Source organism: Parasteatoda tepidariorum, chromosome 7 (assembly GCF_982258835.1).
Source record: "Parasteatoda tepidariorum strain Cologne lab strain chromosome 7, Ptep-v5.0, whole genome shotgun sequence".
Classification (NCBI taxonomy): Eukaryota; Metazoa; Arthropoda; class Arachnida; order Araneae; family Theridiidae; genus Parasteatoda; species Parasteatoda tepidariorum.
This window is the reverse complement of record NC_141761.1, coordinates 18,384,422-18,401,142: the sequence shown is the minus strand read 5'-3', so window position 1 is coordinate 18,401,142 and position 16,721 is coordinate 18,384,422. Positions and strand designations below refer to the sequence as shown.

The 16,721-nt window shown below is 28.1% G+C and overlaps 1 protein-coding gene across 5 annotated transcripts in view; it reads right to left on the bottom strand.

Moving 5' to 3' along the window:
- Window positions 1-16,677, bottom strand: part of Mhcl (Myosin heavy chain-like) — a 132,933-nt gene extending 116,256 nt beyond the window's left edge. For 2 of the 5 annotated variants that reach the window (XM_071182895.2, XM_071182899.2), the window contains exons 1-4: window positions 16,538-16,677; window positions 9,630-9,704; window positions 5,448-6,390; window positions 142-333 (exon numbers count right to left, since the gene is read on the bottom strand). In XM_071182895.2, the coding sequence (XP_071038996.2) occupies window positions 142-333; window positions 5,448-6,389 (1,134 nt within the window). In that variant the 5' untranslated portion in view covers window position 6,390; window positions 9,630-9,704; window positions 16,538-16,677. The other 3 variants (XM_071182897.2, XM_071182896.2, XM_087167437.1) reach the window with 3 other exon arrangements.
- Window positions 16,678-16,721: the final 44 nt, after the last annotated feature.

Below are 16,721 nucleotides of genomic sequence, written 5' to 3'. Positions count from 1 at the left end.
GTCCTGAGCGGATTAGTTTCGATATTGTTTTCTTCATCTTTGTTTTACGATTAAAATTAGTTAAAATAATAAAATTTAAAACTGAAAACAAATATGTTTTTCAATTGATATGAGAGAATCTTATACACATGTAATATTTACTTTTTCCACATCTTCTTCATTAACTTCAAGGACATCCTGTGAAAATTCTGTTTTAATGCATAATTTTCCTTCTTGTGGAGAAGTACTTGATTTGACTAGATGAGCAGCAGAGAATCCACCTTTGTGTACAATCCACACAATATTTCGTGACAGCCAAGCCTTTTCAACCTCCATTTCTTCTTCAGATTTAGCCTTTATTTTATTGATATCAATAAAATATAAATTAATGACAATATATTGATTGATTGTGAAAAAGAATTAGAATTGATTGTGAAAAAGAATTAGAATTGATTGCAAGTATATATGATGTTAAATTAAATGAAAAATATTAAAACTCTTACTTACCATTTTAATGTGAAATTTTTTTAAAATTTATAAATCAATTAAAATTAAGCGTGCAAAGGTAGTATATGCATGCTTATATATTTGTCATTTACTGTTAATACTTTCAAAGCAACAAGCAACTGTATTAATAACATTGAAATACATACACAAATGCTAATTTTCAGAACAATAATGTCGGAAAAGTATAAAATAATCTATAAATAGTGTAAGATTATTAAACTTTAAAACAGTTTACGATTGTTTAGCATAATGTATATCTAGCAGCGTCAAAGTTCTGTACTATTTGTTGTGAAAATGCTAAATTAACTTAATGCCTGAGCAAACTGCTTTATTGATAAATGCTTGCTAACAATTAAGAATATTGAAAAACTAAACACTATTTTTATTCTTTTCATACAAGAATATGTAATGCTTCAAAGTTTAAAATTTGCACTTAGATTTAAAGATGAATAATGCTGCCCAATTATCTGAAATAAGAACTTGAAGTAACATTTTTCTGCAATTGCAAAACATGTTATCTTTTTTTTTCATAACTTCCTACAGAAGTAGAAATAATTTCTTCAGAATTAAGGAAATATCAGAAAGACTGTTAACAATTAACCAGCAAATAAATATTTTTTTGTCTGTTACACATGAAAACTGAGTATCACCTAAATTGCAAGCTTAAAAATAAAAATTATAAAATAAATAATAATTAAAAAAAAAACTTGAATTTTTGTAGTTTTTTAAAGTTTTTGTAAAAGTGAATTCCCTGAATTGTTCATGTAGTCTGAAGACAAAATTAATAATTTCAATTAAGATAAAATAATTTATACTTTTTAGATATATTTTTATTATTACTTACAAAATATATTAACAAAAATACTAAAGCACACTCATTGCTAGTTATTAATGCTTTAAAAGCCTATGTCATTGTTTGCAAGAAAGCAAAGATTTAAGTTATAAGCAAAAATTTATTGAATCTCAAAATAAAAACAGCTTGAAATATTTGGATAATGTATATATATTTATTAAGATTTAAAATAAGGAGGAAATGAACTGAACCGTTGTGTTATTTCTTGATTCAAAAACAAATTATAAACACATGTAACAACCATATATGTTTATGAATTTTATTATTATTTTTTTTAAATTAAGGAATAAATAACACAGTAATCTAGTTAATTTTTTTCAAAACAATGGCTCAGCAGATGACACAGCAGTCCAGTTCATACAATAAAAATATACAAATTACAAAACTTTCCTACTAGTAATACAGTACAGAACCCGTTATCCGGAAATCAGAAAACCGGAAAACCAAAAAACCGGAACGAAATTCGATAAATTTTCTCGCCATCTTTAAAAAAAAAAAATTTTTTTCCTCATAAGATTTTACGATTATTCTTTCTTTTTTTAAAGATGTTTACCTTACCATCATCTTCGAAATAATCATTAGTTTATTACTTCATCGTTTTTCTTATTTTTAAGATTATTTCCAAAATTTTTTTTTTTTAGTTGGGTTTAACAATAAAAAAAAACGTCTTTTTGTAGCGATTCAGAAAACCGGAAAAATCAGTTATCCGGAATAGAGATGGTCCCGACCGTTCTGTATAACGGGTTCTATACTGTACATGTAAAATTCTAAAATGGTTAAGCTAGTTTCAAATGCATAGTATAACTCAATAAAATCAAGTTTTTGTTAAAAGGGAGGGGAAAAAAGATTCTTGTTCACACTAAAAAAAAATACCTATACTGCTTTAAAAATGTGCAGAACTTTTAAAATATTGGTGCTACAATAGGTTGACACAATAACTTTAACTCCAAGTTCCTAAAATTAAGCACAATTTGAATGCAAAAAAAATTAATAATGTAAGCAACTCATAATCTTAATCACAGAAAAATTAGTTTTATACTACAGGATTATTCAGAGAAATGAATCCAATTTATTAATTTATATTTCACAAAAAATATATATAAAAATTGGATAAAAACACTGATGAAAAGAGAAAAATTTTAAAACACTATTTTGGAGGTAACAATGTGATGAATGTAAGATTGTGCGTCATATTTTCACGATTTAATATAAAAAATGGTGTTTCGTATTCATGCGACTTAAAAGCAACTATTATGATTCATGTTCAAGTGACTTAAAATTTATACATCGGAATCTGTATTCACCCAATTTTAAAATCAAACATCGAGACTCATATTATATGGATTTTAAAATTAGACATTGAGATTCTTTTTTATGGGATTTTCAAATTAAATGTTGAGATTTGTATTCACATGATTTAAAAATCACACATATTCATAACCATACAAATTAAATAACAAATAACAATATTTTTATGAAAAGAGCAGTCTGTGGATAAAAATTTCCTTCATACACTTTTTTCTTGGATAAACTCGAACTTTTTAAAATTATTTAAAAAGTGTTTTTTTCTCATAATATTTTTGAATTTTTATTTTCAGTTTTTTCCAGTTTTTATGAAAAATTATCCCTATGGTATGAATCAATGTAGCGTTCAATAAAAATTAAAATTTTTTTAAAAAAATCAGTATGAATTTCGCCAAAAAGAGGTATGGTGATGAAAGGATTAAAACTAGTGGTTACAAGAGTTAATTAATGAAAGTTTTTCATTTTATCTAACTCTGTATGTAATATATATATATATATATATATATATATATATATATATAAATATATATATATACATATATATATATACAGTACAGAACCCGTTATCCGGAAATCAGAAAACCGGAAAACCAAAAAACCGGAACGAAATTCGATACATTTTCCCGCCATTTTTAAAAAAAAAAATTTTTTTTTTTCCTCATAAGATTTTAGGATTTTTCTTTCTTTTTTGAGAGACGTTCACCTTACCATCATTTTGGAAATAATCATTAGTGTATTACTTCATCGTTTTTTCTTCTTTATAAGATTACTTCCATTTTTTTTTTTTTTTTTTAAGTTGGGTTTAACAATAAAAAAACTGCTTTTTGTAGCGATTCAGAAAACCAGAAAAATCAGTTATCCGGAATAGCGATGGTCCCGATCGTTCCGAATAATCGGTTCCCTACTGTATAAATAATCTCCATTTTTTGCAATCAGTAACTATCAAAAGGGGTGGTTTTTAGAACTCAGTTTAGTAGACCAGGCCACACATATTTGATTGCTTCAAAACTGACTCATTTTATATGTTTTGACTAGTTCACAAATAAAATTTCAAGTATGGAATTCGAGTCAAATCTTTTGTTTCATTTAAGCTCTTTAATATCAACACTATTTTTTTTACTAAATAAACATTCTAGTTTAGTTACATTTCATGAACTAATGTCACAACCTAGCAGCAGTACAGTCATCTTTATGAACATCGAACTAAGTAAATGAACGTTACATTTTTTATGATGAACATTTTCATATAACTTATGCTGAAAATTAAATTTTTTATTTTTTATAATAGAGTAAAACAGAAGAAATTTCTTCAACTGAAGAAAAGGCGAATACTGAAAATGTTGTTTTTGTAAGTATAACTTCCTTTAACATAAATATTTAGTTCATACGACTTAAATGTACAGTACAGAACCCGTTATCCGGAAATCAAAAAACCGGAATGAAATTCGATAAATTTTCCCTCCATTTTTTAAAAAAAAAAAATTTCTTTTGAAAGATGTTTACCTTACCATCATTTTGGAAATAATCATTAGTGTATTACTTTATCGTTTTTTCTTCTTTTTAAGATTATTTCCAAACATTTTTTTTTTTTTAGTTGGGCTTTTTGTAGATTTTCAGAAAACCGGAAAAATCAGTTATCCGGAATAGCGATGGTCCCGATTGTTCCGGATAATCGGTTCCCTACTGTATATATATATATATATATATATCACAATAAAGAAAATTAAAAAACATAATAAGTCTTATTTACTGCGCATAAGCTACAAGTATATAGAACTCATAAAATAAGTTAAAAATATAGAGAAAATATGGAAAGTAATATAATAAAGATCAAGGATGAGACAAGAAGAAAAATTATTTAAAAAAAAATTTTTTTTTTAAATGGGGAACCGTTGGCTTAGATGTTTATGTCCAAGTAGCAAAATGGAGACACATTGACATTTATAACCTGCATTAAAAAAAACTTTATGTTCCGTTTTTTATTTGCATGTAGATTGTGCATGACCAATTTATATTTTATTACATACTTATTAATTCATTTATGTCTATCTTTTTGAAAAACCCTTTACATGTCAGATTAATGACATTTCTGTATTTTAAATTTATACAATAATTTTATCTTTTAAAACAAATTTGACAAAACTATAAAATAATTCAACAATCAACACTAGCAGATATTGATTTAGTTATTTAAAAATAACAAAAGTTAGATTTTTTACATGTCTTATTACTCATATTTTATAGTAATTAACATTTTATATATTTTTTGAAATTTCCTTCTTCAGCAGCATTCAAAATGTAGAAAATAACTGATTTCTGTTTTTATTTAATTATATCAATTATTAGAATAGAAACTCCTCAGTTTTCAATATTTTCATAAATATTCTATACAGATGCAATCAACATGTACTAACTAGTAGATTAGCATTTTGCTAACCTCATCCTGCATCCAGTTTAAAAATTTAAGAAAAACCTTCAGTTAAAAAAAAAAAACTTCAGATTTATTTATCTTTCAGCTTTAAGAATTTTAAATATTCTTTTTAAACACATAATTTACACGTCAACCACCTATTTTGCATGAAAATCAGCTATTTGTAATAATGTATCCATACTTAGTTAGGAAAATGTTCAGCATTTCAACTATCTAATTTAAACTATCTATTAAACTATTGCATGTTTTTAAATACAATATTCTATTCAAATTACAAATGCAGAGATTTACTGAGAAAAGTAGTACATTTAAAATGTATTGTACATAAATAATAATGAAGTTTAAAATTAAAGAAAAATAAAAATTTCTTACCAGTCCTCTAAATCTCATATTACTTCCAGGAGATAACGATCCTGACCTTTGTTCAGAATTCTCCACAGTTTGTGTATCACAGTCTGATTTCCTGGTAATTTCTCTCAACTCAGGAACAGTTTGGACAGTTATAGTAATAGGTTCATCTGATGATTTTATTAGTTCTGATATCTCCTCATTACTTTTATTTTCCACAGATATTTCATTAACTTTCAGAAGTCGCTCTCCAGACCACAGAACACTTTTGCTGTTCTTCTTGGCATTACTTGGATGAGGAAATATATCTGCATTCTTACTAATAGAATGAGTCCTTACTGGTGCTGGCAGACATGTTACTGGAGGCAATCTAAGATTAGAGGCATACGACTTCCATCTCATTCCGTAACCTCCCTGTTCACCAGGTGGCACTTGTGACGGTGGTGCAGACGGAACACTTGGTTTGGCAGGAATAGAGGCCGCAAAGATATCACTACTCGGGTTGTTCATTTGATCCATAAAGGCAAGCATCTCATTAGTTAAGTTAACTGGACCAAGATGAAGGGATGCCATAGAATATGTACTCCCCTGTGGTGAAGGGGTTGTCTCAACGTTATTAGTCGACTGGTTCGGTTTTACCAGCAAAGTAGGCTTCTTTGGTATTGGAGGTGGCTTTCTTGATGGACTCCCAGATTTATTAGGATCAAGAATCATGCTGCTAGCTGATGGACTTGTATGAGGAGAGTTTAGGCTATAATCGCTACTATTACTTTGCTTGTCAAATGAGTCATCTTTTGAATGTCCTTTACTGCTTGTAAAGCTTCTTCGCACTTCATCTAAACGCTTCAGTTCATCAGCAGTCAAGCTTTCTTTCTCAATAGTTGATTTACGATCCTTACGATCCTTCTTGTCTTTCTTCTTTTTGTCCTCCTTTTCCTTGTCTTTATCTTTTTTCCAGCGAAACATCCTGTCAAACAGAAAGGAAAAGAATAATAAGGAAGGGTGTATTTATTTTTGAATTGAATTCTTACAACAATTTAAATTTTTTTTTCAGTGTAAATGTTAATAAATTATGAAAACAAGGAAAAGTTCAATTAAAACAATAAAATTTCAGTCATTTTAAAATGTGGTAAACTTAAAATTTTCAAAAATAGTTTACATCAGTCCCTCATAAAAATTTTGTACAGTAGGGAACCGATTATCCGGAACGATCGGGATCATCGCTATTCCGGACAACTGATTTTTCCGGTTTTCTGAATCGCTACAAAAACCCGTTTTTTTATTGTTAAACCCAACAAAAAAAATTTTGTTTTTTTTTGGAAATAATCTTAAAAAGAAGAGAAAACGATGAAGGAATACACTAATGATTATTTCCAAAATGATGGTTAGGTAAACATCATTCAAAAAAGAAATAAAAATCCTAAAATCTTATGAGGAAAAAAACATTTTTCTAAAAAATTGCGGGAAAATTTATCGAATTTCGTTCCGGTTTTTTGGTTTTCCGGTTTTCTGATTTCCGGATAACGGGTTCTGTACTGTATTTCTAAAATAGGCTTCTTACAGCACAGCCAGACCACTAAACTAATAGTTTTAGTCTACAAATGACAAAAGCAAAATGTAAAAAGTTCTCAAAAAACTGTTTTGCTCCTTTTTGGACATAAAAGTTTTTATAAATTTCCTAAAAAATTAAAAATTGGGCCATTATGGGCATAATACAAAGTTTTTAATTTTTTTTGACACATGAAAGCTACAAAAAATTGTAGTATGTATAACTAACTTTACACTGTAATGGAGCAAATTTTGCTGCAAGCAAAGTATCACTGAGTTGATGATATTTCAACTGTTTGGCGATACATTTCCATTTAAAAAAAGTGGGTATAATGGATGAAATAATTTAAATTAAGAAAACTAGTAAATAATTTAAAATAGTGAAATTAAAAAAATTATCAAAGGAAAATTTCCAGCTTTTCTTTAAAATTCCCTGATTTTTCCAGGTTTTTATCCAAATTTCCCTGATTTTTCCAGGTTTTTATCCAAATTTCCCTGATATTTCCAGGTTTTTTCCAGTATAAAAAAAATTCCCTGATAATTCCAGGTTTTCAAGGTTTCCCAGGTGGGTGGCCACCCTGCTATAATATATTATTAGTCTGTACACACGGTAAAACATTCACCCAACTGCTTATGTGTCTCCATTAAAATTTTATTTTTAAAAAAAAGTTCAGTTAATTTAAAATAAAAAATCCTAATACAGAAAAAATGAATTATCAGAAGTATGAGGAAATATGTTTTTTTGTGACAAAAAAAAAACAAAAAAAATTAAAAACAGCATACCATTTTTTTATATTGATCACTAGACAGAGGGACTACTAATGATTATTTTATGGTGGTCCAAGTCAAATTTAGTGGTCTTGGAACAATGAGTCATTAATTTCGAGCCCTGATTTTTATAGGCAGTATATACATATATACGTAATGTTAAAACAACTATATATTACAGTACAGAACCCGTTATCCGGAAATCAGAAAACCGGAAAACCAAAAACCCGGAACAAAATTTGATAAATTTTCCCGCAATTTTTAAAAACAAATTTTTTTTTCCTCATAAGATTTTAGAATTTTTCTTTCTTTTTTGAAAGATGTTTACCTTACCATCATTTCAGAAATAATCATTAGTGTATTACCTCATCATTTTATCTTATTTTTAAGATTATTTACAAATATATATATTTTTTTAGTTGGGTTTAACACTAAAAAAACGGCTTTTTGTAGCGATTCAGAAATCCGGAATGGTGATAGTTCCGATCATTCCGGATAATCGGTTCTCTACTGTATTTCTAATTCATAAATACAACTTATATCTAATACACAATTAGTTAAAACCACCTTTCCCTGAATAAAAAAGAGATAATATTGATCTAATTATCTCAAAAAATGTAATGATGTATCTTTAGTAGCGTGGGAAATTGATTGAATTCCACATTTCTAAGATCTATCAATATGCAAATATCTTATCCAGAAAGATATAAGAACCCCTTTTCCAAAGTCAAATCACCACTATTGTATCTAGTTGCCAGAGGTATAATGTTCTCATTTATGGGCCTCCGGCCCTTCCTTAAATAAAATTCTATTTTTCACCATGTTCCTGTATATATTTTAAAAAATGCCAGCTATACAAAAAATTACACTGTTAGTACTTTCAAAGCTTTCATATATGTATAATTTCTCTGCGACTAAATGTTATTCCATTGATGGTCAATCTTTTTGTAAAGAATGCTCTACACGAATAAAAAAATTATGCAAGTATGCATTTGACTTCCAATTTATTGAAAAATATAAAAATGTGAATGTAAATATTATGACAAACTAATTATGGTACATTAAGCAAATAACTATTTTTTTTTTAAATTTATGTCTGAGTAGATGAAAGTTTAAAAAAAAATAACAATAATAAATAAAACTAAAGTAAAAACTAGTTTTTTTATTGTAAAAAACAATTTTTTAATAATTAGCTCATTAGGTTAAATAAAAAATAAAATTAATTTATTTATTTCTAAATAATTGAAATATAGTTGTCAGGGTTGCCACTCAAATCTGGAAAAAAAATTCCCTGTGTTTTCCCTGTACTATTATACACAATATATTAAAAGAAAACAACAATTACTGTGCTGTTTTGTGAGCTATATAGGGCTAACTATATTTATTAGTTTTAATTGGTGGGAAAACAGCTGAACATATTTAAATAATGTTATAGTAAGTGAAATAGTTTAGTATAGCTGAAATATCATGGCTAAATATCCCATAGATTACGCTTTGAGTGAGTACCATTTTTTAAAAGACAAAAATAAGAAACAAAATTCCCTGTATTTTCCCAGTTTGCAAGGAAAAAATCAAAATTCCCTGCATTTTCCCTGTTATTTTAGGTGATTTTTAAATTCCCTGTATTTTCCAGGTTTTCCCTGTTCTCCATGTAGAGTGGCAACCCTGGTTGTACTAGCAGCTTGCATTGTAACACACAAGTTGGGTTTCTACGCACTTCAGGTAACTCCTGATAGACTCCAAAGACTACTTCCAAATAGTGATTCTTCACTTGTAACAGTTAAAACTGCCCCAAGTCACATTTTTCAATAGGTGCTTCTTGGTTGGCCACCTAGATGGTAGACTAACTGAATGAAATTAAATTTAAAGACAGACATAGACATAACTCACTTTCAAGTACTGAATTAAACCTAAGGAATGAAAACAAATTTTCTCCAAGATTTCACTTCATTTTCTTCAGTAAATCTAAAATAAAATCAAAAAAGTTACTTATACAATAATCGTTTAAGACGCCAAGAATTAAATTCAAACAAAATTCTAAAAAAAAATATATGCAATTGATTTCGGCATAAAATTTTGACAGAATTGTTGCTTGCAAAAATTAAATTTAGGTAAACTAGGTTTCAAAAAAAAGTACTACTATTCTACTTGAGGGACAATAGGAGAAGTTGCAATACGCAATAGTGATGTTCAATTAATAGATAATATATATGACTGTGTTTGTGATGAACGGTTAAACGTTATCTATTATACTAATATAGGTACAGTGCTAAAAAACTTTTTAAGTTGTCTCAAAATAGAATAGTAACAAAAAACTTCATTAAGTTTTCAATAAATTTTAACCCTGATAAATTAATATGAACAAAAAATATTAGATTTCTCGTAAAAAGAAAAAATTTAATATTTAAATTGTCCTTTTGAAAAAAAATTTTTTGAAACTATAATATTTGAGAACTTAAAATGTTCCTTTGGTATATGTAGACTGGTATATGTTGAGATATATTACACATATATAGAATATATATAGTGTAGTGTAGATATAGAATGTATGTAAGGAATATGTAGAAAAATACATAGATAGTAAAAAATCTAAATAATACAAACCTTGTAACCCAAGGTTTTGAGTTTTATAACAGTAATATTAATATGACAGCAATATTAGTCTGGAACAGTTCAATCATAAAATGCTTTAAAACAATTTTTAGTTACAAATACTTGACATTTTTTAAAAGAAAAAAAAACATAGAATTGAGTTACATAGATCTTCTACTGTAATATATATATGGGAAACTTAGTTTCATGGTCCAAAACTTAAGAATATTTTATAGAAATATTTTTCTTTTTGTTATATCTCATTTTTTGAAATGAAAAGTTGATGTTTGTATTTTCTTAACACAGAATGTTTTGATTAAGAAACATAACAAGAATGTAATTAAATTAAAACTCTAAAGATGTATATTGGCACAAGATAAATTACTTTCAAGAGATAAACATTTACTCAAGTACAGAAATGTTGTGAACAAGTTACTTAATCATTGTTAAACTTTAATATCAGTGACACCTGTGGCAGAATCGCAGCGACACGGTGACATTGATGCAGAACGTTACAGAGTTCATGCAGAAAGATTTTTCTTTCGGGAAGAAAAAATTTTAGTTTTCATTTTTGCAGAAATTTACACGTAAAATTTGAATCGCTCATCTAAATAAACACTTGTTCTGGCGTTCAATTTACGCTGATAGTATCATAAATCAATAGAGTGGTTCGATTATATTTTCGGCAGTTATTGATTTTCACATGGTTTTTAATTATCCTGATATATTTCAGATAATGTGGAAATTCGAATCGTGCATTCGAGTATTTAATTTTTAAGGCAAGGCTTCTATAATTTTTTTGGCAATTATTGCTTTTGATTTCCATATAGTTTATAAAATCTGATATTATTTATTACAACAATCAGACATTGAATATGAATTTGAGTAACCCCTTTTGAAAAATCCAATTCGAGTGTCTTCGTCGTCAATTTGTTTTTCGGTAATTACAGCTAGGGTTTCATGATTTTTAATTTTTTTTCTTTAATGTGATGATTTTCAAAATGCAATATTGGAAAGAATTAGTGCGGTTGTCTCCCCAACAAAAAGTTATAATATCGCCCATAATATTAGAATAAAAAAATATTACATATTAAATGAAAATAATTCTATGTTGTTGTTTTTTTTTGTAAACACAGTGCTTTTTGTTAATTTAAATCAGTAACATATATCTTTGTTATTATTGAAACCATCTTGCAGATGGATATGAGTGCTAGAGAGTTTCGTCGCAGAAAGCCTGAAAAAATTCTGCCAAAGGGTCAGTGACCCAGAATGAGGAGCCCTTTCTCACAGAGGTAGGCATCCCTCCCAGGGCTATTAAGAACATCCTCCCAAATTATACAAAAATCTTCCCTATTTTAGCAAATAAGAAAAATACATAAAGTTTACAAAAATTTTTTAGTTACATATAAATACGAGGCAAATCTCATAATTAAGTAACTGTTAGTAACAACTTGCAAAACATTATTTTAAGAACACAAAATTGAAATGATAAAGAAAAAAAAAGCACTGGTAAAAAGTCCTGAAAAAATTGAAAAAACAAAGATTCGCAACAAAAAACTGACAAAATATTGCTGTAATGTGCTGTTTGCTTTAAAAATTACATAAATTTAACAGCTCATTAGATTTTAGATGTTCAACAAGAATTTAATATCATTAAATCTTTTTTTAATTGATTTAGCTTTCTTCTTTTTTTAAAAAATTCACATTCAAAGATTAATATAGAGTTTACAAGAAGGAACCTTAAAATGTTTTTATTTTGTTATTGTATATCCAAGACATATAATGTATCAATTTACAATAGTCTTGAAGGATAAGTTAAATATATAGATAAAAAGTTAAGTGTCACTATATCGACAAAAGTGAAGTGTTTTGTTTTAATATGTATAAAAGAAACTTGTTAAAAAAGTATTATTTGTACAATATGATTATTACATCACAATACAATTTGTTTATTACAAGAACTTAAAAAAAAAAAAAAAATCAGAGCTCATAACAGTACTAAACTGGCAACAAGCCTAATCTTCTTAGAACAATAAGCAATGATCTACCATTAATAGTTAATTTAAACTAATATTGTTTGAAATGTTGTAAAAGAAAAAGCAAAAAATATTACTGATAGGAATAGTAGTAATAATGAAGAAATTAATCAGGAAGACAGCCAGAAAAGACAAAAGGAAATATTTCACAGACCTTGCCACTGAGGCTCAAGATGCAGCGCAAAAAGGACAAATAAGTACTTTCTATCAGAAAGTGAAACAAATAAAAGGAAATAAACGAGATTCACAATGTGCAGTATGAGACAAAAACAATAAGTTACTTACTACGGATAAGAGGATCGAAGAAAGATGGAGAAAATATTTTGAAGATACGCTTAACGCACACCATGTTGAAAATTCTGAGCAACTCTCAAATGTTACATTAAATGTAGCATCTACTGTAGATTTTTCTTTGGAAGATATCTCGCTGGATGAGGTACAGAGTGCCCTGAGGGCCACAAAACCAAAGAAGGCTGCAGGGAGAGACGGAATCGTGGCAGAGATGCTTAAGGCAGATTTTGAAACCGCTACAAGACAGTTGCAAAAGCTCTTCAATGAAATCTGGAGAATGAAAGAATACCAGAACAATGGAAAGAAGCAGTAATAGTGAAAATTCCCAAGAAAGGCGATCTAACAAAATGCGAAAATTGGAGGGGCATTAGCCTACTTTCATACCGGGAAAAATATTTGGAAGAATAATTCTGAATAGACTAAAACATGAAATTTATGGAATTTTAAGAGAAGAACAGGCAGGTTTCCGCAGTGGAAGTGGAACAATGCAGCAAATCTTCACACTTAGAAATATCATTGAGCAAAGCCTAGAATTTAACACCTCTTTATATTTAAACTTTATTGATTTCAGTAAAGCCTTTGATTCAGTTAAGAGAGAGAAATTATGGGAAATTTTATCACTTTATAATATACCAGAAAAATATATTAACATAATCAAAGATATGTATGATAACAGCAAAGCATGTATAGAAGTAACTGGAGAATTAACTGAATTCTTTTTAGTAAAAACTGGCGTGAGACAGGGATGTGTTTTATCGGGATTTTTATTTATACTGGTGATAGACTAGATTATGCGAAACAGCTTGAAAGATGAAAAAAGAGGAATAAGGTGGAATTTCACAACTACTTTAGAAGACCTTGATTTTGCTGATGACATCGTACTTATTTCATCCAAATGTACAGACCTTCAACTTAAAACAGACAAATTCAACAAATATTCAAATAGTGTAGGTTTATTCATGAACAAGAAGAAAACTAAAGTAATGAGAATAAATCAAAAGAAAAATGACAAAATTAAAATCGAAAATCACGAAATAGATGACATAGAGTCATTTAGCTATTTAGGTTCTATTGTAGATAAAAAAGGTGGAAGTAGTGAAGATATTAGACAGAGAATAATCAAAGCAAGAACATGTTTTAAGGGATTACATAAATTTTGGAGAGAGTCAAATATTGAAATAAAGACAAAAATAGTTGTTTACAAAGCTATTGTTAGAGCAGTACTATTATATGGCGCAGAAACCTGGAAACAGACTAAGATCGAAATACAAAAATTAGAAACCTTTCAAAACAAATGTTTAAGATTTATTTTTAAAATTTTCTGGCCTTACAAAGTATCAAATCAAAATCTATTAAAGAAAGCTAAAATAAAAACAATCGAAGATGAAATTAAAAAACGAAGATGGAGCTGGCTCAGACATATCCTTAGAATGCCCAAAGAAAAAATTTCATCTGTTGCGCTTACATGGGCCCCTGATGGTAAGAGAACAAGAGGAAGACCCAGACTTACCATCCAGCGCATGTTTTTGGGCGAATTAAAAGAATGTGGAATATCTGGCTGGGAGGAAGCAAGATCTATTGCTAAAGACAGGAGGCTTTGGAGGGATATGCTAGAGGCCTTAAGTGCCCAAGGCACGTAGAGGATAAGTAAGTAATCAGGAAGAACACGAAAACCCTTTAAATTTATACTATGAAAAAAACTGTAAAATGTACACTCATAAAAAAAGCTAAAAAAAAAAATTTTTATAAAAAAAAACAGGTTGGTACACAAATAGGCATGAGTAATGAGGACATTTTCGTCTTTTGTCGCAATAGTTCTTTATCATTTATCCTCCTGTATTTGGCCCAGTGTTTTCTATCTTTTTATTCATCAAAGATTAAAAAAAATATATTAAATAAAATCGAATTTTAATTTAACAATTATTTATTGGGAGTTAAAATTTCAATCATAAATCAATGGCTACTAATGTAAAATAAGCAATATTCTGCAATAGTTTATTTTTAAATTAATACTTTGCTATCCTATATGGATAAAAAAATAAACTACTGCATTTACAAAAGATTATTTTAACAATTATTCAAAAATACCCAGTTATATGTCATAAAATTTAATCTCAATGGAAAAAAATATTCCCATCCAAAAAAAATGGCTATGGCAATTTGCCCCGTGCCTACATCTGCAAAATCCAAAGGACAGCAGACCACAAATACAGGAGAAAATTTTTCAGGAAATCAATCCCATCTCAAAATGTTTCATATTTGTAATTTAAAATAACGTTACAATAATAATTAACGACATCTTGATAAAATAATATTAACTTACATTCACTATTTCATCTCAATTAATATATGAAAATTCTATTCTTAATTGCAGCATAATGAATGAATAACTTTGTTCTCTTAAAAATAAATTGCAACTGATGAATAAGCAATAATAATTTGTTAATATTATTCAAAAGGTTACTGAATAATCCTATTATTAGTTTCAACATTATAAATGTATAACTTTCTGCTCCTGTAAAAAATTTCGAAGTAATTATTTTGTCACATAGTTTAATAAAGGGAGATTTTCGTATCGTGATCTGTGGCAGAATAATCCCCAAGTCTTGGAAACTTCCGGGCTGTGGCCCGCGAGAAACTAAAAAAAAAAAACGACACAGAAAAGGATCAACTCAAAAGGTATAACTCGTAGCCGCCCCCCGGCAAACATTTATAGCTTTTTTTCTTCAAATTTTTAAGTTTAAAGTCTATTTGGCTCCTTGGCGATTGTAGTTGGCGCAACAGATCACGATACACAAATATACCCTTTAATAAATAGTTATGAGGTAATTAAAACCATTAATAGCCCCCTCCACCTCAGATTCAATGCCCTTACAACTTGCATGTCCTCTAGAAAAATGTTTTCAAGAAATGTCAACCTAAAAAAAATTTTTAATCAAAATTCTGATATAAATTTTGAAGCTCTGAATCATGAAGTCGAACATACTCGATAGAGTAAACAGTAATATAATTAATTTGTGTTTAGTATGTGATAACTATTAGCTGCAAAAATTTTAATATTCAAAATTTATAAAACTTGTACATTATGGTTGAATTAATTGCTCATAAAATAATTTTTATTATCATAAAATATCATTTTTTTATATCTAGAGTAAAATTGTTACCAACGCAACTTCATTCAAATCAAAAAAGTTAACATTTTAATATAAACAACGATTTTTTCTAAAACAAACACGAGATACATATGACACTTCCTGATCTTGAACTAAATTGTTCTGACAATAAAAAAAAGTTTACAGAAATATGAAAGCCTCTTGGAAGTAAAAGGGGACTATAAATTGAATGGAAAATGGGGAATTTCAAATTAAATGAAACCTCTAGAATTGAAAGTATTCAATGTTTTAAACTACCCAACAGGTTACATTACGCATCGATTATACTCAATTTAAAATCTAATGCATGATGACATCGTGACCAATGCACTGAGAATGAAGAAGAATATCGAGAAATATCCTCGATTAGTTGGCAAAAACAAATAACATTTAAATTCTTATCAAGTTTCTGTGATACCTTCCTTCCTCAACTATAAATCTAAGCATAGTTCTAAAAATTAATCAGATGAATAATGCATTTTAATTTTACTAATCTTCTTTCAATTTAAAAACCATGAAAAATTCTTAAAGATCAAGTTAAATCGAAATATTTAGTTTATTAGCTGTCAAAATATCAAATACCGAATGGATGAAAGATCGCGTTTTCGAACTCGCCGCAATGGGAAATGGTTGCGAAGTGTCAAAAACACACAAAGCAAAAAACGGAAATATAAACCATTCCCATAAACATTAAAACTTTCGAAAATCAAACAGAAAACATAGTTACCTAGTAATACTTGTAATAAAACTCACAAATTATTACCGGAAGATGATAGTAAAAACGTCACATCCGTCACACCTGTTAAAACGAAACAAAAAACAAATAGTTTTCTTGATTTCACTTTACGTCAATTTAATCGATTTGATAATTAAGGAAAAAATTCCGATATCTGAAAATTTACTAAAAACTT